Raw genomic sequence first — 24400 nt, 5'->3', positions numbered from 1 at the left:
AGATGGGAAAAAGAAATACATGTCCGATGTATTTCATGTTCCGAATATCACCAAAAATCTGGTTTCTGTTGGTCAAATGGTTGAGCAAGGCTTGCAGGTCAGATTTAATCCTCATGAATGCTTTGTTGAGGATATGAAAAATAAAGGTCGCTTAATAGCAAAAGGAAAGAAGAAGGGCAGAATGTTTACGTTGGATGCAGACATGTCTGAATTGAGTGCAGCAATGTTTGCACATGTGACCGGTGTAGTTGCAGATATTGATATCTAGCATAAACGCATTGGTCATGTTAATGTACAGCGACTTAAATCAATGCAGACCCAAAATATTGTTGCAGGATTGCCAAAATTCAAGATTGCAGAAATGCATAAGATATGTGAAGCCTGTCAATTTGAAAAACAGGCAAGGAAACCATTTCCTAGACATGTTCAAGAGAGTGAGAAGCCATTGGAATTAATCCACTCTGATGTGTGGACTACTAAAGCTGCATCTCTTGGAGGCTGTCATTATTTTGTTACTTTTATTGATGACTATAGCAAAAAAATTTGGGTGTATTTTATGAAAAAGAAAAGTGAAGTTTTTGGGCATTTCAAAACTCTTAAAGCTATGGTTGAAAAAGAAACAGGCCTGCAAATAAAATGCCTAAGGTCAAATGGAGGGGAAGAGTACCTCTCAAATGAGTTTGCAAGGTTCCTGTAGGAGCATGGCATAAAGCAGCAATATTCATGCAGTCATACCCCACAACAAAATGGAATTGCAGAAAGGAAAAACGGGCATATTGGAGAGGTATCTCGTGCCATGCTCAACGAAAAAGACTTGCCAGATTTTTACTGGGCTGAAGTAGTTGCTACAGCAGTCTATATAATGAACAGGACTCCCACTGCAGCAATACATGGGATGACTCCAGAGGAGAGGTATACTGGTAGGAAACCAGACATTTCTCATTTAAAATTTTTTAGTTGTATTGCCTATGTACATGTGCCAGATGAGTTGAGATCCAAGTTGGATCCAAAAGCTGAGAAGTGCATCTTTATTGGTTACTCTCTGCAGCAAAAAGGGTATAAATGCTATAACCCTTCTACTCGTAAGTTTACAGTGAGCAAAGATGTTTTTGATGAGATGAGTAGCTGGTATAAACCAGTAAATATGATTGATGATGTAGATGCACAAAATGGTAATGCTGCACATAATTCACAGCAGCAGTCACAAAATATTAGTGGACCTGGAGCGTCCTCTAGCAGTGGTTCACATTCTTCGCCATGGACAGGCAGATTGAGATCCGGAGAATCTTCTCAAAGCAATGCAAATAGTGGTATGCAAGTATCACGAAAAGGAAAAGAGAAGGTTGATCAGCCCATGTTTGATGTGAATACAGGTCACTCTTATGTGGATGGTGAATCCAGTGGCTCAGAACAGAGCATTGATGATGAGTTGGATATTCCTTCTATTGTTACACCTGGAGTAAGGAAGACCAGGGATGTTTTGAGAGCACCTGGGAGTGAACCTATTTTGCGCAGGTCTACGAGAGCTAAGTATCCTGTGGATAGGCTGAAATATGATGGATTTACAACCATTCACTATGCATATATGGTCAAAGTGATACAGGAACCAGAACCCACTTCTTTTGAGCAAGCCATAGGAAAAGAAAAATGGGAGAAAGCCATGGATGAAGAAATGGATGCCTTGGAAGCAAATGCTACATGGGAATTGGTACCTTTGCCTAAAGGTAAGAATGCAATTGGTTGTAAGTGGATTTATAAGGTGAAGCACAATGCAGATGGTTCTGTGAACAGATACAAGGCAAGATTAGTAGTCAAGGGGTATGCACAAACATATGGCATTGACTATGAAGAAACATTCAGTCCGGTTGCAAGGATGGCAACCGTAAGAGCACTCATTGCTATGGCTGCATCAAAGAGATGGTATTTACATCAGATGGATGTAAAGAATGCCTTCTTGCATGGTGATTTGCAAGAAGAGGTCTATATGGAAGAGCCACCAGGTTATGTGCATGCTGTTCATCCTGAGTTTGTTTGCAGGTTGAAGAAAGCCTTGTATGGCTTGAAGCAAGCACCTAGAGCATGGTCTGACAAGATAGGACAGTATCTTGTCACTATTGGCTTTCAGATTTCCAAGGCAGATTTCTCACTTTATGTGAGAAAAACAGATAAAGGTATTATACTACTTGTCATTTATGTTGATGATTTGATTATGAAAGGTGACAGTGATGAAGATATCCTTCATGTGAAAATGCTATTGAAGCAGAAGTTTGAGATGAAGGACTTGGGAGAGCTGCGTTATTTCTTGGGCATTGAGGTGATTAGATCACCAAGTGGGATACAGCTCTTGCAGAGGCAGTATGGATTGGACATGCTGTCCAAATATGGGATGACAGGCTGTAAGCCTATTTCAGTTCCTTTGGAGCAGAATGTGAAGCTGAGCGCAGATGCAAGTGAGCTTCTGGAAGACCCTACTATGTACAGACGCATAGTAGGAAGCTTGATTTATATGACTATTACCAGGCCAGATTTGAGCTATGCTGTTGGATTGGTAAGTCAGTTTATGCAGGCTCCAAGGAACCGCATTTGGATGCCGCTAGACGCATACTCAGGTATGTGAAGTCCACATTGCAATTTGGACTATTTTATGAGACTGGGGTTCAGATACAGTTGCATGGATACACTGATGGTGATTGGGCTGGTAGCATTTCTGATAGACGATCTACCAGTGGATATGTGTTCTCTTTTGGGAGTGCTGCAGTCACTTGGAGCAGCAAGAAACAGCCTACATTTGCCTTGTCCAGCACAGAGGCTGAGTACAGGGGTACAGCAATGGCTGCATGTGAGGTAGCTTGGTTGCATAAGCTACTTTATGATATGCATCAGCCTACAAATGGGCCAGTTGTCATTTATTGTGACAACATAAGTAGTATACACTTGGCAAATAACCCAGTCTATCATGCTAGAACAAAGCACATTGAGGTGCATTATCACTATGTGCAGGAGAGGGTTTTACTAGGTCTTATTGATCTAGTTTATGTCAGCACAGAGGATCAGGTAGCTGACATATTCACGAAGGCATTGGACGCAGAGAAGCTGCGCAAGTTCAGAGACCTGCTTAGTGTGCAGGAATTGGGATTGAGCTCGAGGGGGAGTGTTGAGATGTCGAGCTCCACTCGTGATATGCCAGGGTGACCGTTGTGCATTTATATCAACGACGTGTCAGTTGCAGATGTGGTTGGTACACCGCCCATGAATAATAGCTACATGATAGCTATCCTTATCTACTCTAGTTCGTGGCTCAGTTAGTATGCCACCTTAGTTAGTTGAATTTGGTTTGAGACCCATATATAGGGTTCTTCTATTTCCTTGTACTAGAGTTTTTTTTTGCTTACACAACTAAGAAGAGAAAAATTGTTTTCAGCCTCCACTCTTGTGTGTATTCCCCCATTGTGCAAGCAAGAAAGCTACAAGTGAGACTCCTTCCTTCTCTCCCACAATCTTGACAGGTCTATCATTTAGGATTCAATCAACTAGTTAATTTTATGAGATGTTGGAGCTATATATCTAGGTATATCTCAAAAATTGTCAATGAATGGCCAAAAGAAACAATGGCCTCCCAGTGCTCGTGTCTACATAGGCCCACAAACATCACTAAGAACAAGTACAATTTTCAAACACCCTAATAATGGCTCCTCAAAAGAATGCATCCCTCACATACATGTTTTGGAGAAGCCTCTAAATTTGGTAATGGATCCACTAGCATTTCAATGCCAAGAGATTGTCATACTTCATGTATCCAAACATTTCATACCATAACTATGCATCCTACATAATGAGGTAGAAAATGTCAATGCATCAAAGACTTTCTCACACACCGAAATGCTACAATCCACAAGATAATCCATATGGTGACCATGACATACCCACACTATCAAGGAAAAAAAGGTTTTTCAATATAGAAAGAGAACATCTCATACGAGTAGATCTAAGACCAATAGCTATAAGCATAATCGCTCCCACTCCTTTCATATGATAAGGAACAACTAGTACAAGTCACCCTAGGATAAGTGCAATGTCAACTTCCCAAATATTTCCCTCCTAAAGGTTACATGCCTAGAAACACCCGCTATCAAAACTATTGAGTATTGGCACTCTCACATTGATGGCATGCAAGTATTTTGGATCATGCAATTCAAACACTCATTTGGCTGTCTACCAATCATTCACAAAGCTGACTAAACCATCATCTTTGGAGATACGTAACCTTGAGACTCCATAACTACCATTTTGGACTCTCTCTACTTTTTTGGCAATCCTTTTCCTACATATATTTGATACAAGAATGTACGAAAACCCAAGAACTCTAGAAGATAGTTCCAAGTAGTGGTGACCAACCTTAGCATCCCAAATGATTTCATCTATTTTTTAGGGTTGCTCCATCAAGTCCTAAATACACCTAACCTCATCTTGCATTGAATCCCCTTCATCCATATGAGCATATATCAGGTCATAACCTTTTAACATGTATTGCAATCAAAGATAATGGTTGTCCATGTCTACTATCTCATCTTCATTGAGAAGGCATCCAACCGATCAGGTTAGAGGACTCCTTGAAGATGGTGGAAGAGATAGGCATCTTGTGAACTAGTGTCGATGCCTTTCCATGCTACTACAAAAGCGAGGCAAGAGAAAAAGTCCGCAAGCAAGTGCTAAGAACAAAGGTGATGAACCACTTCGTAATCCAATTTTTGTAGTAGTAGACCCAACTTGCAAGTCTGTCTGGCAAGTTCCGCTGTTTACACAAGGAAAGAAGGGCTTTGTGATCCACATTGAACACAAGCTTTGCCGAGGAGGTCGTATCAAAACGTTTGGGAGTAGATGAGGCCCAAATGCTCACACTTTGTGATGGAATGTCCTTTTATTCCAAACCAGCAAACACAGCAGTTTTTGCTCTAAGTCAATTTCCTGCTTGTGCACGCTGCTAATAGCAAGAGTAGAAGCTTTGATAAAACTACAAAATTCTTTGTTCTAGTTAGGGGTAACCAAGATAGGGCTTTATTGAGCACAATGCAAATACATCAAAACGCAAGGACGCACTCTCTAGACCACTAGAGAGCATTACTCAGCAGGTGAGAAGCTTTGATTCAGGGGTACTGCCACATGGGTGTCGAGAAGGAATAGTTTGTATCATCCAAATTATCCCCATGGCCAAGGAAACCCAGAAACATTATCATAATGTGACTGAAAATGCATACACACTATCCAAAAGACCCTTTCATAGAAAGTATATGACACACAACCCAACCCCTTGTTGGGTATATAAAAGGCAACTTTGCAATTTCCTGACCAAAAGTAGCTCTGCAAATTAGCCAATCTTTCACTCAACAAAGCCAATTACCCACTGAATTAGTATCTAAAAAAAGCTGCCCAAGATAAGCAAAGTGATGGACTAAGCTCCCAAGCAAGGATGGACTGGATTCTTACCAGGAATATATCTGCGGTACAGGAACCTCAAAACACCTCAAAAATAATTTAAACAGTGACTAAATTTTCTCCAAATTTTAGCACAGATACTCCCCTCAACCGTAATCTCGCCTAGTTAACCATTGCAACTCTATTTTGATAAAAGGAATATAATTCAAAACTGTGAAAGCTTTGTACACGCTTGGGAGTGTCTTTCAGTTCTCTGAGCAAAACACTTACTTAAATAGATCTAGAGCAATGTAAAGACAGCACCACAAAGATCAATACAATCCTAAAAGAGATACTAGCAAGTAGACAACAAAACAGATCTGAAAACCACCTTGAATCACCTACCCAACTCCCAAAAAAAACCAGCTCTACCCAGTCTGTTGGGAATGAAATGAGGTTGGAAAGAAAGATTTATATGATAGAGTTGTAAGTTATTAGTGACAAAAGAAGTCATTGAGGAGAAACAAGTTAAGGGAACGGGTGTGGGAGCAAGGGGCAGCTGGCTTTGATACCAGTTGTTAACAAATAGAAGCAAGAAGCTAGTGGAAGCAAGTTGAATTCCTTCTTTGCAAGCTGAAGAATGATTACACATGCAGCTAATGGAGGTTTCTTTTTTATCTTTTTAGAGTGAGGATTTTGTCAAGATGAGAACCCTCATTTTGACCAGACCTTAAAGCTCTAATGCAACCCTAACTTAACCACCAACTATAGTTAGGGGAAAAAGCCTCTTTCATTAACTACCTTACACTGGCCACTTCTTTGATTAATACACTATTAAGTCTAACAAAGATGTACACAATTATTCATAGGACGGAAACTCGTGGGCTATAGATTCCCTCACAGCGGAGCATTCCACTGGCAGCATTTGGCACCATCTTCCACAGGACACTGGTATAGAACAGTATCTTATCACAGGGTGGATCTTACACCATGATACACCATTAAGGTTTGGGAGATCCAGGTCACATTGGGAAAGACTAGCACCAATTCCTCTTCGATGGTAAGCAGGGTAGCATTTTGGCAAATTGCAGAATGCCTTTACACTTTAGAGGACATTGCTGCCAGCTTTAAGCATATTATCATTATGGCAGGAGCTCCAAGGGGTTGTCCCTGGTACTTGAGCATGTCACAACCTGTTCATCTCTGCCTATCATTGTCCCCAATGAATCTATACTCCCCCTTCCCAACTTCTTTTTACATCCCCTCCAAAAGTGGCTTTGTGTGCTTTTACTGCTGATTTTGCTCCAACACCCTGCTATACAGCCCCTTCAGGTATTTGTCCAATGCACTTGAACTAGTACACAAATAAAGAAAAATCAACTCACTAGACGACATTAAAGACACTTTCCAGAACTTGAGTACAACTAAGTTATTACCTTTGTATCCCAAGAAAATAAACTCATAGAAAACCAGTGATAAGAAACCAGCATGGCACATATGTCGATTTGATACATGAACAGCATGACAGTTCCTAATCAGATGGCCAGACACCTAAAAATATTAATATCGGTAGGGGCCTGCATCATAGCTTTGGCTCCCCCCAGAATGAAACATGCTAGATTCATGAGCACCATTTCTGTAAGGGCGCATAGTATTATTATTATAATAAACTCCCTCTCCTCTAAAGGAGCTATACCCTGCAAAACTTTCATTTCTGTCAGCTAAACCTAATCCATAACCAAGTGGTTCACGAGCACCACTGTTGAAGCCAGGCAACGATCCACTGGCGTCATAGCTGTAATAGTTTGGACTAGCCTGGGACTGCTGGTAGTGTTGGTATTCTTGCTGCCTAAGCTGTGCTTCATGCCGCAAGAACTCTTCCCTGCGCTTAGCCTGTTGGGCTCTAAGGGTTACCATCTTTTGTTGGAACTGTTCTTGAATCTCTCTCATGGCCTGACAAAACAAACAGGCAATGACCAATCTAAGATAGTTCACATTCATTGATACAGCACTCAAAGAAGTATATGATTTTGATATCAACTATCTGAAAAACAGAATGTCTCAAATAACAAGTGAAAGAAGCACATAAAAGTTGAACCTCGCGATGCCTAGCATTTTCATTGTCTTCTGCATCATTCACATCCTTGGTTAGCTGCATTGTCTCCTCGACAAATCTGTGTTCAAGTGCTTCAAGTGACTTGGGTATGGGCTGCTGGTCAATCACATTAGACCCGTGATGCTGGTCTCTGCTATTGCCAGTTCCCTTAAGACTTACCCTGCCATCATCATACTGGGAACCTGAATGTACATCAAAAGCAAATTTACATCAATATATACAGCATCTTGACAATAAGTAGCAAGAAGCACCCACTCTTCTATGCACAGACCTCCTTTGTACCCATACGCATAAGGTCTGTTCTGACTTTCTGATTCCCATGGGTGGCTTGCTTCCAGCTGCTCGACATTGCTGTATTGATCACTGCTAAAAGGACCATCTTGCCCAGGGTGAGACAGAAAACTTGAATCTTGCTGCATTCTCTGGTGAGCAACATGCTGCATTTGTGCTGCCCTTAAAGAGTCCATGTTAGGAACACGGTTTTGCGGTCCATGTGGTTTTCGAAGAGTGTGTGGCTTTCGATCTACTTGCACCTGATCGATCAACTTCTTTACTGCATCCACTGCCCTTCCAACCATCACATGATTCTTGCCTGATATGCGTACTGAAAAATCTCCATTCCCCCCAGTGAGGTTGTCTTCCAGCTGTAAGCGGCATCCTGTTTCCCTTTCAATCCCCTGTATGGTGGCCCCTGCTGTTCCTATAATTCTTGGCTTCAATCTCTTATCTTTGACAGGAACCCTTTCTATTACTTCCCCTTGCTTGCGATTTACTCCTAAAGTGGTAGGGCACCCCTGCAATGATGGTTTGGTTAAGTACATTACATTGGTGTGTGCACCACCAGCTGTATGCCACTAACAGTCCAACGGCCAATTTTCTCACAAGATCCTTGGTTTTAACTGTTCAGTTGTGCTCCTGAGGTCTCAAAATGGCTCACAGCTTAATTCTTAAACAATGAAAGTACTAATATAACATCGAAGGCAGATAGAGAGGAATTGAACTTCACTCGGCGTATTAAACCTGTAATGCCCTCCTCTAATGACATCACTTGGAATTAAGCCTGTAGTAACTTGGAATGCAAGCTTTCAACTTTCCATACGTCAGGAAAAAAAGATGGCTAGCTTCAAAGGCAGTGACACTACCTTCATAGCTGCGACCACATAAGGACAGTGCCTACATAGAATGGATGAAAAGCATAGGATTGCAATCATAAACTGTAATGTATGGCACACTATGACAAAGTTAGCTTTAGTAGCAAAGTGGCATCAAGAAGAAGTCATTACTTTATTGATGCAAATTTCTGATAACTGAAACCTTTGTAGCCTTCAGAAGCTACTATGAAATCAGCTTCATTAGTAAATTAGCATCATTGCAGCCTTCAGAGGCTACTATAAAATTAGCTTTATTAGCAAAGTAGCATCAAGAGAAAGTTACAGATTTATTGATGCCAAAATTCCGATAATTGAGACCTGTACAGCCTTCAAAGGCTACTATGTAGTTAAAGAAATCTTCAGTAATGTACAGCTTGATCATAGCTCTGAGCTCATGTGATCCATTCCTTTGAACACCATCAAAAGTGAAGATTCCAGCCCCCATGTAGTTAACACTAGAACGGCATAAAATATTTACCCATTCAATAGCAAAAAATGTTGACCTATTCTTTAAATATATTGTTGTAACACCCAGTCTCATGCAGCCAAACAAAACGAACGAGACTACTTGCATGATGTAAAACAGTTGCACTATTTAGGACTGCCCACGCAACAGGAGCCTCCCAAAGGAGATACAACATTTACTGCAGTACTTGAGACATGTGATGCAAACAAGAGACCGCTTTTGTAACAAGATTTTGGGACTACATGAATGAGAAAACATAACAGCTCAGAAAGCCAGAATAAGCTCTTATAGATAGCCCATGTTTCTTTCAATGACTTGGCATTTATCATACTACAGAAGAAGTAACAATAGTTCCAAATAGGATATAAACCTAGCTTGCCAAGAAGAATACCTGAGAAAAATGGCCATACTCGCCACATATGCGACAAATAAGCTCCTCTTCTTTTTTCTTCTTCCAATTCCTTTCAATGGCTTTGGCTTTAGCTTCCCACATTTTGGCCTCTCTACTTGTAAAATCGGTAGGCACTGCATTCGGATCTATTGGGGCATCTTCCTCATCTCCTTCAGGTGGTACCTGAGTTATGGCTCGCTTTTTAGAGCTACTGTCTTCTCTAGCCATTTCATTGCCAAGCCTGGTGCGTCCAGTGTAATCTTTTCCATAGACTTCCTTAAACCATTCTTCATCCCTTTCCTCATCTTTTGAATCAGGCATTGAAGATCAACCCAGAAAATCTGTATTCTACCTCTAGGACACTGAAGGGCAATGCTACAGCATATGGGATCGCATCACATACACCAAACCATCTGTTCTGTTGCAAGAAATAAACATCTCAAACTGTCAACCCCTTGTCACTTTGTCAGCATATGCAGATTTACTAAAGAAAGAATGCTTTGTTAGCTTTCCAAAAAGCAAGTAAAGCCTCCCCAAGTGAACTCTGCAGAATCCATAAAAAAGAGCCAGAAAAGATTACCAACAACAAAAGTAACCCACCAATCCCAAGATAAAAAGAAATCACTTTGAGATATTTGCAACACTACACATGGAATGAAGCAAAAGACCATCTTTACAGAAGACGGAAAGTATTATCAAAGCAGTGAACCACATTTGATAAGTTGACCAAACATGTGGTAGAAAAGAATTCCCTTTATTAGTGCATCGAGCATTCATGAGTTTCCACATATGTCTCATCAATTATCATAGCAATGACTATTTTCATGTAATAAAATTTTATAACGAGTTCTATCTTTGCTATTTCACTACTCCAAAACCACCAGTAAAGGGATCAAGCAGAAACGAAGCAGTGTCTGTCATTACCTACTTTTTGACATGTTCTTCAGACTTTGTCAAGTTCCATCCAGGGTGTCTTCCTCTGGATCATGCATGATTCCCTTGGTCAAAGTGATTCTCAAGAGACTTGCAGTAAAATGCAGCAGTTTCAACATGCTTAAAGGATGTCTCAGCCCACATGTCATTCAAGTAATCTGTCATGAAATGAGTTCTCTTTCTTCAATAATTCTGTTCATTGGTGCTGAAGGTACTTGCAAGTGTGGCAACTAGTTCCAATCTAGAGTTCCTTTGGATTAGCATATAGATCAGAAAATCTCATTCCCAGTTATCCAACATGGACATTACATCCCAAAGAGCTACCATTAAGCAAGCATAAACTAGGCCAAAAAACCATGGCAATTAGTGACAATTTAACCACAAATTTCTCTCTTTAAAACAGCCCCAAAAAAGACCAAATATAATGGACTTATGAAACCAGCCTTCCTTTCGGAGAAAGGGTGGTGATGACCTGATTTAACACTAATTACGGCAAGGATAAAACTCACATTAACTGAAAATAAAAACATTACCACTTAGTATTGGACAATAGACTCCCAGTTTGCCCCAAAACCGGCACCTCTTGTAGTATTTCTTTAGCTTCTAATAATATTAGATGAAGTACACTGAGATTAGGTTCCAATCTCCTTTGATTTCCAATACCACTTGCTGTCATAAATGACCAACAAGCCTGCTTATCAATTTGCCCCTTGCTCTAACAAGGGATTGGCCTCTAATTGTCCCTTGGCTGGTCAAATCTAGCCCAAAAAGCAATTGTGATGGCTGGCTTCTTGAAATATATGGCAATTCCTTGAATTCCAGCTGCTGATTTCAAGTAGTAAGTCTTTGATTTTCTGGCACAGGACCTAAGTTGGTTACTAAACCCTAATTCCTACTGCAGCAAACTCTTGAATTCCCTTAGGTATTTTAGGCATTTTTCTATGGCCATGATGATGTGTATTGGAGCATTTATTGCTCGCCGATCAGTGTTAAAAGCTAGCCAACTTCTACTATTTTTGGCATTGTTTTGTCCTTTATATGCCAAACTCCCTCCTTAGTCAATCATATCATATCATAACCTACAGGTTCTGTGGAGAGGGAGTGTTAGATTAATTTATTCCCGTGTGTGAACACACATTATTGTGTGTAAAAGTGCATGTTTAGGTGTGAACACCGATTACACTACTTAGCATTTAATAAGGGTCAAAGGTGTAGGTGAATACCTCAGCCTATATATTCGAGCCCCATCACTTGTACTTTCATCACAAACTATCACATCAATCTATTCAGCTTCTTGTGTACTTGCAAAAGTTCTCTCTCTCTCTCTCTCTCTCTCTCTCTCTCTCTCTCTCTCTCTACCCCATGGAGCTTCACCCTCCATAGCTTGCCAATCCATCATCATGAGCTCCAATTAGACACTGACCATGCCAATGCATGTGTTAAGACCTTTCCAAACCCTTACTCTGTGGGGTACTCTGATCAAATTTTTATCCAAAAAGAATTATATTTTTCTTTTATGATGCTATTAGGAGCTATATTTTAGAGGGGATTGTAACCACTAACCACATGACCTTTGAATTTATCATGAAAGCTATACCCATGTATTTGGCCTCTGGTCATGTGCTCAGTGCCGCTAAGCCATGCTGGCTTTTGATTAGCTTCTAAGCTATACAGATGCATCTTTGAACCATGCCTTATTTCGGGTCCTTGAGCTTTTCAATAGACCATGTCATGATCTTTCTCGCAGTGCATCTCTCTCACTTATGTATCTCCTTTTCAAAATCATTGTACAGAATTAGACACTGTCTCTTAGAGGTAATACCTTTTATTTTCCTTTTTCCATATATTTCGTATCACAAGTTCAACCACCCATGACCCGAAAGGGAGATTTGTTAGATTTATTTATCCCTATGCCATGTGCGATCTCAGATCATGAAATGATAAATTTGATTGACTAAAGAAGATTGAAGGGTCAAAGCCCCTACGAGATCCCAATCCTGCCAAGGACAATCAAAATCTAGAACAAGAAAGGGTTACCGATCCTGCAAAAGATCAAAGACTCTACTCCAAAGATCAGCATTGACCACGAAGGACCCAAAAGAGCCATCTACTAGTATGAAAGGGCATCAATGTTCCTCAGGGCAAGAGAGTGGTATCTGTCAGGATTGTGGGAGAGAAGGAAGGAGTCTCACTTGTAGCTTTCTTGCTTGCACAATGGGGGAATACACACACGGGTGGAGACTGAAAACAGTTTTCCTCTTCTTAGTTGTATAAGCCAAAAGAACTCAAGTACAGAGAAATAGAAGAACCCTATATATGGGTCTCAAACCAAACTCAACTAACTAAGGTGGCATACTAACTAAGCCACGAACTAGAGTAGATAAGGATAGTTGTCATCTAGCTATTATTCACGGGCGGTGTACCAACCGCGTCTGCAGCTAACAAGTCGGTGACATAAATGCACAACGGTCACCCTGGCATATCACGAGTGGAGCTCGATATCTCAACACTCCCCCTCGAGCTCAATCCCAATTCCTGCACACCAAGCAAGTCTCTGAACTTGCGCAATTTCTCTGCGCCCAATGCCTTCATGAATATGTCGGCTACCTGATCCTCTGTGCTGACATAAACTAGATCAATAAGACCTAGTAAAACCCTCTCCCACACATAGGAATAATGCACCTCAATGTGCTTTGTTCTAGCATGATAGACTGGGTTATTTGCCAAGTGTATACTACTCATGTTGTCACAATAAATGACAACTGGCCCATTTGTAGGCTGATGCATATCATAAAGTAGCTTATGCAACCAAGCTACCTCACATGCAGCCATTACGGCACCCCTGTACTCAGCCTCTGTGCTCAATAAGGCAATTGTAGGCTGTTTCTTGCTACTCCAAGTGACTGCAACACTCCCAAAAGAGAACACATATCCACTGGTAGATCGTCTATCAGAAATACTACCAGCCCAATCAACATCAGTGTATCCATGCAACTGTATCCGAACCCCAATCTCATAAAATAGTCAATACTGCAATGTGGACTTCACATACCTGAGTATGTGTCTAGCCGCATCCAAATGGGGTTTCCTTGGAGCCTGCATAAACCAACTTACCAATCCAACAGCATAGCTCAAATCTGGCCTCGTAATAGTCATATAAATCAAACTTCCTACTATGCGTATGTGCATAGTAGGGTCTTCGAGAAGCTCACCTGCATCTGCGCTCAGCTTCACATTTTGCTCCAAAGGAACTGAAATAGGCTTACAGCCTATCATCCCATATTTGGACAGCATGTCCAATCCATACTGCCTCTGCAAGAGCCGTATCCCACTTGGTGATCTAATCACCTCAATGCCCAAGAAATAACACAGCTCTCCCAAATCCTTCATCTCAAACTTTTGCTTCAATAGCATTTTCACATGAATGATATCTTTATCACTATCACCTGTCATAATCAAATCATCAACATAAATGACAAGTAGCATAATACATTTCTCTGTTTTTCTCACATAAAGTGAGAAATCTGCCTTGGAAATCTGAAAGCCAATAGTGACAAGATACTATCCTATCTTGTCAAACCATGCTTTAGGTGCTTGCTTCAAGCCATACAAGGTTTTCTTCAACCTGCAAACAAACTCAGGATAAACAGCATGTACATAACCTGGTGGCTACTCCATATAGACCTCTTCTTGCAAATCACCATGCAAGAAGGTATTCTTTACATCCATCTGATGTAAATACCATCCCTTTGATGCAGCCATAGCAATGACTGCTCTTACAGTTGCCATCCTTGCAACCGGACTGAATGTTTCTTCATAATCAATGCCATATGTTTGTGTATACCCCTTGACTACTAATCTTGCCTTGTATCTATTCACAAAACCATCTGCATTGTGTTTCACCTTATAAACCCACTTACAACCAATTACATTCTTATCTTTAGGCAAAGGTACCAATTCCCATGTAGCATTTGCTTCCAAGGCATCCATTTCTTCATCCATGGCTTTCTCCCATATTTCTTTTCCCATGGCTTGCTCAAAAGAAGTGGATTCTGGTTCCTGTATCACTTTAACCATATAGGCATAGTGAATGGCTGTAAATCCATCATATTTCAGTGTATCCACAAGATACCTAGCTCTGGTAGACCTGCACAAAGTAGGTTCACTCCCAGGTGCTCTCAAAACATCCCTGGTCTTCCTTACTCCAGGTGTAATAATAGAAGGAATACCCAACTCATCATCAATGCTCTGTTCTGAGCCACTGGATTCACCATTCACATAAGAGTAACCTGCATTCACATCAAACATGGGCTGATCTACCTTCTTTTTTCCTTTTCGTGAAACCTGCATATCACTATCTGCATTGTTTTGAGGAGATTCTCCTGATCTCAATCTGCCTGTCCATGGCGAAGAATGTGAACCACTGCTAGAGGACACTCCAGGTCCACTAATATTTTGTGACTGCTGCTGCGAATTCTATGTAGCATTACCATTTTGTGCATCTACATCATCAATCACATTTACTGGTTTATACCAACTACTCATCTCATCAAAAACAACATCTCTGCTTACTATAAACTTACGAATAGAAGGGTTATAGCATCTATACCCTTTCTGCTACAGAGAGTAACCAATAAAGATGCACTTCTCAGCTTTTGGATCCAACTTGGATCTCAACTCATCTGGCACATGAGCATAGGCAATGCAACCAAAAATCTTCAAATGAGAAATATCTGGTTTCCTACTAGTATACCTCTCCTCTGGAGTCATCCCATGTATTGCTGCAGTGGGAGTCATGTTCATTATGTAGACTGCTGTAGCAACTGCTTCAGCCCAGTAAAAATCTGGCAAGTCTTTTTCGTTGAGCATGGCACGAGATACCTCTCCAATATACATGTTTTTCCTTTCTGCAATTCCATTTTGTTGTGGGGTATGACTGCATGAATATTGCTGCTTTATGCTATGCTCCTGCAGGAACCTTGCAAACTCATTTGAGATGTACTCTCCCCCTCCATCTGACCTTAGGCATTTTATTTGTAGGCCTGTTTCTTTTTCAACCATAGCTTTAAGAGTTTTGAAATGCCCAAAAACTTCACTTTTCTTTTTCATAAAATACACCCAAACTTTTCTGCTATAGTCATCAATAAAAGTGACAAAATAATGACAGCCTCCAATAGATGCAGCTTTAGTAGTCCACACATCAGAGTGGATTAATTCCAATGGCTTCTTACTCTCTTGAACATGTCTAGGAAATGGTTTCCTTGCCTATTTTTCAAATTGGCGGGCTTCACATACCTTATGCATTTCTGCAACCTTAAATTTAGGCAATCCTACAACAATATTTTGGGCTTGCATTGATTTAAGTCGTTGTACATTAACATGATCAATGCGTTTATGCCAGATATCAATATCTGCAACTACACCGGTCCCATGTGCAAACATTGCTGTACTCAATTCAGGCATGTCTGCATCCAACGTAAACATTCTGCCCTTCTTCTTTCCTTTTACTATCAAGCGACCATTATTTTTCATATCCTCAACAAAGCATCCATGAGGATTAAATCTAACCTGCAAGCCCTGCTCAACCATTTGACCAACAGAAACCAGGTTCTTGGTGATATTCGAGACATGAAATACATCCGACAAATATTTCTTTTTCCCATCCTACATAGACAAAGGAATTTTTCCAATCTGCACAATAGGATGTGCAATATCATCACCAGTCTCCACAAATCCTGGTTTTTCCATTTTCCTTGCATCCTGCATCCTGCATCCATTCTGCATGACTTGTCATGTGGTTTGATGCACCTGAGTCAACATACCACACATCATTGCTTTCTTTTGCACTTGTCACAGAATTGGTCATGTGCTGCACCATAAACAAATGCTCATTTCTGTCATCACCCTGTCTACTAGAAGATGCATAATTCCCTTGTTGCAATTTTCCATTCATGATGTCATTCTGCTTTTTATAGCAGTCTTTAGCCATATGACCCATTTTACCACAATAGTAGCATTCAACATTGCTGTTTGCTTTTTGTCATCTTTGCCATCCACCACGACCTCTTTGGCTCCCTCTGCCTCTAGAGTTACCACGTCCTCCTCCATAGGACTGGTTTTCTTGAGTTTGCTGCATATTCTGATTTCTACCACGACCTCCAGATCGGCCTCCTCTACCTCTGTCTCTACCTCTTCCAGCATTTGAGTAGAAGACAGCTTCTTTTGAAGTTCCTCCTGAAGAAGATGCACCACCATTTCTCTGCTCCTCAGAAATTAGAAGAGCAATTAACTCCTCAAAATCAGAAAATCTTTCACGGATGGAAATGGATGTTCGGAACTGTGCATAATCCTTTCCTAGACCATTCAAGGTCACAGAAACTAAATCATCATCTTCCACTGGCGACCCAATGGAAGCAAGTACATCTGCAATCTTTTTCACCTTCATGTGGTAGTCATTGATGCTCATACTTTCTCTTTGCACATTGTGCAACTCTTGCTTGACCTGCATTTTCCTGGCTTGCGTATTTGTGCTATACATTTTTGACAAAGTATCCCATACCTCCTTTGACGTACTTGCATCCTGAATATGCACAATCATAGTCTGAAATACTGATAGACAGCCAGTACATAACTTTTCTGGCTCTCTCATGCCATCCTTTAAATGCCTGCATTTGCTGTTGATTGGAAACATCAGGAAGAACTGGTTCTTCTTCATTTCCTGCAACAAATTCCCAATATCCTTTTCCCATAAGGAAATTCGTTATTCTAAACTTCCATACTTGGAAGTTGTTCTTGTCAAGCTTTTCAGTGACGATCTGTGAAATAAAATCAGACGCCATTACAGAACACTGCAAAAAATTCTGTCACTGCAAAAAACACAGCTTCAGCCTCACAAGGGCAAATCTGCAAAACTGACGAAAGTGGTGTTTGACCACACAGTTACTTCCTAGTGACAATTTTGCATCAACAGGCAACAAGGATGATTCTGTAACTCCCAATGTCTCTGCGCACAGGCATACGATGCAATAGCTACGGTAACTTTTCACCGACCTGTAGAACAGTGGTCGCACAGCAAAAATCAGGGCCTTTTTCTGAGTGCGTGCGAAAACTTCCGCCTCCAAAATAGGCTCCGAAATGGCCTCGAATCAAAAAAACAGGGCAACCAAGGACTAAAGCCCTCTCCCACAGCATATACTGCCCTCTTGCTACACCGTAAAGGGCATCTCAATCTAAGACAATGCACTCTTGCACTTTCCGGCTATGCTACCTGCAGAGACTTGCTCCCAAAACAGAAAAATGAAAGCAATACTGGTCCTCTTACCAGAACACCACGAACTTGGTTTGATTTCTTGAGCTCCTTACCACAAACCAGGCTCTGATACCATGTCAGGATTGTGGGAGAGAAGGAAGGAGTCTCACTTGTAGCTTTCTTGCTTTCACAATGGGAGAATACACACACAGGTGGAGGCTGAAAACAGTTTTCCTCTTCTTAGTTGTGTAAGCCAAAAGAACTCAAGTACAGAGAAATAGAAGAACCCTATATATGGGTCTCAAACCAAACTCAACTAACTAAGGTGGCATACTAACTGAGCCACGGACTAGAGTAGATAAGGATAGCTGTCATCTAAATATTATTCATGGGCGGTGTACCAACCGCATCTACAGCTAACAAGTCGGTGACATAAATGCACAACGGTCACCCTGGCATATCACGAATGAAACTCGATATCTCAACAGTATCAGCCATCAAGGTCAATCCAAGATGAGCCATGCAATTAAACTTTGGTCTCTCCTCTATTTTATCCTCCCAAGAAAGTGTCAAAAGTGGATGCACTGATGGAAGCGTGGAAAACTGTTGTAATAGACTGTTAAACACGAGACAAAGGAAAGAGAAAGAGAAACATTGCAAAAGAAAAGAGCGTTGCACAAAGAACTCAGAAGCAAAAAGATACTCAAGAAATGGAATCCATATGCTAAGATATGAGACATTACAAGACCAATATCAATCACCAGCTATGAAGGTACTAGCACATGCTCCTCTCTCTCCACTAGAACTTATCAGATAATGAATGACAAATAATGCATGATACCTACTGTGAAGGAGGAGCCTAAATAAATTTAGCATCACAGAGGAAGTAGCACCCATATTTATGGTGTAGATCAACCTGGGTATGCAGGGCCCAAATCCATGGTTTGTGTGAGATTTGCACGAAAAGACCATTCCAAGAAGTCAAACGCCTTTTCCAAATCTAATTGCACCAAAATAACCTCTTATTGCATGTGTCGCACATAGTCTATGGCCATTTGTGCATTCAGAATATTATAAAGAATGTTTCTATCCTTAACAAACCCATATTGGTGAGGATGAACAAGATCAAGTGTTTATATAGACGGTTTCCCAACACCTTTGCAAAGAACTTATACATGGAGCCCATCAATGAAATCAGTCTCCATTGCATAAGTTTCGAAGGGGAGGGAACTTCCAAAATCAACTTAATCACCCCTCTTTCCACAATGAAGGCATGCTGCTCAAAACCCAAACCTATTGGCACATGACAACCAACACTTTTGCCAAAAGAGTTGCATAGGTGCCAAAGGAATCATTGGTGAGACCATCCCAGCTAGGGCTTTTATAATTAGCCAACTGCAACAAGGCATCCATAACTTCGCCCTCACAGATATCAGTCTCGAGAAAGTCATGTATGTCATGGGAAACCTAATCTCTGACTAAACCACAAAAGGCGGTACAGGCTTGAGCAACCTGGGAAGAATATGCTTGTCATAAACCCAAAAGATTTGCAAAGTAGTCCCGACACACACATACAATAGCTTAAGGGTCCATGACCATGTGACCATCCGCATTTTGCAGTCTCGCCACATTTTCTCACATCGGGGATGCATGCAAGGCATGAAAGAATTTATGAGTCTAACAAGAACTGTCTCAAAGACCATTGATCAAATTCCTGAGCTTAGCTTGTTGGTAAGACCACAACTGAAAACATTGAGTAAGTTTACCCAATCATGCTAATAAGGAGACCAAAAAATTTTCTTGCGGAAAATCAAGCAACAATAGACAAACCAAGGTCAACAAGTCTTCCACAACATGCAAACACTACCTAGTAGGCAAAGCAGGATAAATCCTAAAGTCTTAACACCTTCTGGACATTGGAAATCAATCTTTCGAAAGAATCCAAACTATCTAGTGAAAAGTCACATAAAAACCTTTCTAGCAGCTAGGTCATGTATCCCTTGAAAACAACATGACTCAAGAAGGAAGAGTTGAATCGAAAGGGTAGCCTATCCAAGAAATTGGCAAAAGCATCCATCGAGTGCCTGATCATGTCAAGCTATAAAGGAAAATGATCATATAAGGCATATTGTTGCAAGACGCGCATTTCCAAAATCCCTAATAAAACGGAGTCCTCATGCATGGCATAGATATAGTCCAATCGAGACCACATAGCTAAGTATTGGGCAAAGTGAAACGCAAATTCTAAAGCCGATGGCAAGAGCCAAGAACAAAGATCCTATTTGAGAACATCCACCGCAAAAGCATTCCAAACACTGCTTTTCGGAGCATCCATCACAAAATGTTTTGAAGTAGACTAGGACGGGTCAACACACATATTAAAACCACCCATAAGGTGACCAATTTTCCAAGGCTAGAGAATCCTGAAGATGGCTCCATAAGGCCTAACAATGCAATGAGTCATTAGGCACATAAAGGCCAGCCAACCATAGAACTTGCCCTTCAAAAACATCTATGAACATTATGCTTGATAAGCATCGGCTAGTATTTCTCATGTATAATCATAAGGACACTTGAATAGTACCTTGTCTTGCAACCCGCATAAAAAGACGAAATCCATGACAATCGAACATACGACTAGCATCATCATGACTCTTGTGTTCAAGAGCACACAAAGCATCCCAACTATTCCCACACAAAATCCACCACATGTCATGCTGTTTACTCTGGGAGCTAATACCACGAACATTCCAAGTGGCAATCCACCAGTGTCAAACCAAAGGAATCATGAGCAATGTTGCTCAAGTCCCGCTTGAACTTTCTCTGCTAACACCTCCAAAATCCCATCATCCAAAAAGTTGACCAAAACAACAAAAGCATTCTACCCCTTGTGAGCAGATTTCACAAAGGAAGGGTTACTTCCATTTGTCAAGGCCGAATGAGGGTATTTACAATCCCATGGAGTCATCACCTTGCCTTTATGATCAAAAGAAAGGCATGCCGCCAAATCCCTAGGATGATCCTAAGAACCCTTAGCCTACGATGGCGGTTGTGTGGTTTGCTTCAAAGTAGAAGGGTCCATGCCAAGTGCACACAACACATTAGAAAAGTTATTATTTCTACATATATGTACACAAGCAATCTTCAATGCCTAATTATGGACCTATCAACTACTAAGTTTCAATCTTCTTGCCCTTTTGGCATTGAACATCAACCCATCCAACATCATCAAGATCTAAAGAAATCACAAGCTACTTATCCTAAGCCACATCCTTTTGTAGAATCTGCTCCTCAGCGAGCAGTACCTCAACTATCATATCAATATCCACGTTACAGGCAACATTATTATCCTTTTTATCTAGGCACTCGGCCATGAAATGACCAAGCTTGCTATAGTGCCTTGTCTATCATATCAGTATCCACATTACACGTAACATTAACGTCCTTTTTATCCAAACACTCAGCCATGAAATGATCAAGCTTGCCACAAGTGAATTAATGACCTGCAAAGGTATCCCTGTTAAACCTAAACCATAGTGGATGCATACCAATTGGACCTTTTCCTTGAGGTGTCCCACAACATGCACAATCAATTTCTGTTGCCTCCCCTCATATTGGGAGACATGAACATCGTACCAATACCTACCATTGCATCCCTTCGCAAAGGCTAATAAACTGCAGGGCAGCTTTCTACTTTCACCCACACTAGACGTTCCTATTAAAGTAGACATTGAAAATCAGCCAGCCATGGGTCTCCATGGCACCACATGTACCAACTGATTATCAAAGAAGAGGGGGAGTCTGCCCAAAAGATCATATCAGTTCATGGTGGTGGTAAGCACGACCTCATAGAAACCCCTAGGGCCCACAAAAACCTGTTCACAGTCACACCATAGAATGGAAGTCAGCTATCAATGGATCCAAGGTATCACCAAGATCCTGCCCATGAAAAGAAGTATGACTCCACGTTCATAAAAAGCACAAAAAGATCGAAGTAGTTTCTATGTGTCAACATGCACAACACAATGTCTTGCTCATCACAATTTGGAAGGTTGCTATGATTGTGTTGAACATATTCCCCTAGTGAAGAGTTAGCAAATTCTAGCGGGTGCTCCCAATCCAATTCTAGGGAATCGTTGGAATGATTTGCAGCCTGCGCATATGAATGCAGTTGGAATTTCAAAGGGGAAGGACTCAGCAATCATCATTGAAGCATCCACATCACGTTTACTATGTTTTACTAATGCGGTGCATCAGGGCATGGAGCCATTACCTCTCTCTCTCTCTCTCTCTCTCTCTCTCTCTCTCTCTCTCTCTCTCTCTCTCTCTCTCACAGAATGAATTAATGTTTTGAAATATTTACAAAAGGTCTTCTAGCCAGCCAAACACACTCAAAGGCAAGTAGCAAGCACACATGGAGCCAAAACATTACGAAAACACAAGGCTACAAGAATAGAAGAAGGGATCACGAAGTGGGGCAAAACCAGGGTGGTGTAGATGATATCAATCAATGGAGCAGCCACCTCTCCAAGGATCATACAGACCAAAACCATGGAAGTAATTTGCCATAATAACAATCCTCAAACACGGCTCCCTCCCCCCAGCCCCTCTCTGTGGCACCTTGACATTTTAGCTTCTCTCTGCTGAATAATTTCCTATCATTTTCGATGTCCATCTCTTGGTTGTGAGCCTTGGTCTAAGTAAGACGAAGGTGTTTGGAGCTCTAGCACTAGTCATGTCCATCAGTCTTTTGCTTCTATCAGCAATGTTCACCCTAGGCACATTAGAGGGAGGCATGCCATTTCTGTAGGCATCCTGCTGCAGCCATATTAGGCTATTCAGACCTACTCAATTACCGCCCAGTTGCTAAATGCCACTCCCTCAGCTGGCATCACATTTATTACAGGCACGTCGGCCTATTTTCAGGCAGTCAGGCAGGCAGGCAGGCAGGCCACATTATGGCAGGCAATGAGCAGTTTTCTGTCGCAAATAATCCCACCACTTTCTTTGCAAAATCAAGTGCATACCTTGTTCTTTTCTCCCAAATGATGTCCCAACTGGCTAGAACAACCCTTTTCTGAATTTTGGCCATTGTGTGACTGTGCAGTAGCAAGTGAGTAACTGAATTAATGCTCTTGAGCTGCAACTGACAATAACGTGAGGTGACAATTGCCGATTCTTATATTGATCAAAACTGCATGCTTCACGCAAGTCCCAGAAATAGGGATTAAGTACCTTGCAATTTAGCATCATCATATAAGCTAAGAGATTAAAAGTGAGTGATCCCCAATCCCCTTCCCTTGCTTCACTTTCTACATTCGAACAATCAAATGAACTGAAACAATCAGTTCAAGTCCTGGAGACAGCATGCACTGTTAGCCATATGGCCTCCTGATGCCTAGCCACCAACAGGAATACAGAAGAACATCCAGCAATTCAAATTATATCCATTCAGCAAGGGTTTTCTGATATCAACTGACCATAACCACAAAGAGCGACATATAACGAAGATCCAGCAATTCGAATTATATCCATTCAGCAACGGTGTTCTGATATCAACAGATAATAAAGAAGGCCCCAGCTCTCCTGAACTCTCGCCTACATCTAGAACCTCGATCGCCTATCAATTTTGCTTCCAGGACAGTATCAGAAAGGCTACAGTTTTATCATGAATATCAATTTCTCAAGCTACAGCCCCAATTAACCATGGCCATGCATGACGAACTTCCCTGTTCTCCTCGTAATTTCAAGAAAGCCTAGGGAATGGCCTGAATTTCCTTCCTGTTTCTTGCGAACAAATGTCTGGCATGTCTCTAAGGATACATAAACAGAACGGATATGCAGATAACACAGAATACCAGAGTGCGAGAGCTTGTTAGGGGGACAGAGGAAACAGTACTGCAGGAGCTCACCTGCTCAGTGTGACGGCCCGCGATGGAGGACGGACGCAGGAAACAAGATTTACACCACGGACAGGAAAAATCGGTTGGTCTATCTAAAATAAAATAAAGTGAAATGAAACTAGGCACGTAGGCGGCGCTTCACGCGGTATCGTAAAAACGAACTGCGTTTCGTGCCCCGCTTATATAGCAACGATGCTTGTTAGGCATACATGTTCCAACACATAAGTATAACAACTAGACATGTGTGTCAATGTGTGTGTATATATGCATGCATACATGTATACGTATAGTTATATCAAATGGTATTTATTTAAAATTATATGTTAAAAAAATTTTATACACAGCTTTTTATATAGTAGATAATATTATTAAACTTATTTATTTATTCATTTAAATGTGTATACATACATATGTACTATCGATAACTATATATGTGTATGTATACATGTAGGTATATAACTATGTCAAGTGATATCTACTAAAAACTATATGGTAAAATATTATGTGTATATATATAATTATGCCAAATGATATTTACTTAAAACTATATGGTTAAAGGTTGTTATACATGAACACTTTGTCTTATACATAATATGACAAATAATATAGTTATTGGACTAAATGTGTTATTATAGTAATCTATTAATTTTTATATAATATTGATACATTTTAAATATTATATTATTCAATTAGGAATTTTATGTACCATAAACATTTTATGATTTGAACATTCTAAAACATGTTAACAATCAATATCATGTGTGTGTGTGTGTGTGTGT

General features: G+C 40.7%; 1 protein-coding gene across 6 annotated transcripts; it reads right to left on the bottom strand.

Moving 5' to 3' along the window:
• Positions 1–6289: 6289 nt before the first annotated feature.
• LOC148024377 (uncharacterized) lies at positions 6290–23762 on the bottom strand. 6 transcript variants are annotated; one of them, XM_087694012.1, is made up of 7 exons: positions 23631–23762; positions 10461–10627; positions 9537–9954; positions 7800–8322; positions 7511–7710; positions 6849–7365; positions 6290–6766 (listed from the first exon to the last, which is right to left on the bottom strand). In XM_087694012.1, the coding sequence occupies exons 3-6, from the start codon at positions 9855–9857 to the stop codon at positions 6973–6975; spliced, it is 1437 nt and encodes a 478-aa protein (XP_087550138.1). In that variant the 5' UTR covers positions 9858–9954; positions 10461–10627; positions 23631–23762; the 3' UTR covers positions 6290–6766; positions 6849–6972. The 6 variants fall into 6 exon arrangements, with proteins under 6 accessions (XP_087550138.1, XP_087550140.1, XP_087550136.1 ...); XM_087694014.1 differs by having other exon boundaries at positions 9537–9949; XM_087694010.1 differs by having other exon boundaries at positions 10465–10627.
• Positions 23763–24400: the final 638 nt, after the last annotated feature.

Source organism: Lygodium microphyllum, chromosome 15 (genome assembly GCF_053477565.2).
Source record: "Lygodium microphyllum isolate KBCC chromosome 15, Lygodium_microphyllum_v1.1.10, whole genome shotgun sequence".
Taxonomy (NCBI): domain Eukaryota; kingdom Viridiplantae; phylum Streptophyta; class Polypodiopsida; order Schizaeales; family Lygodiaceae; genus Lygodium; species Lygodium microphyllum.
This window is presented reverse-complemented; position numbering and strand designations above follow the sequence as displayed.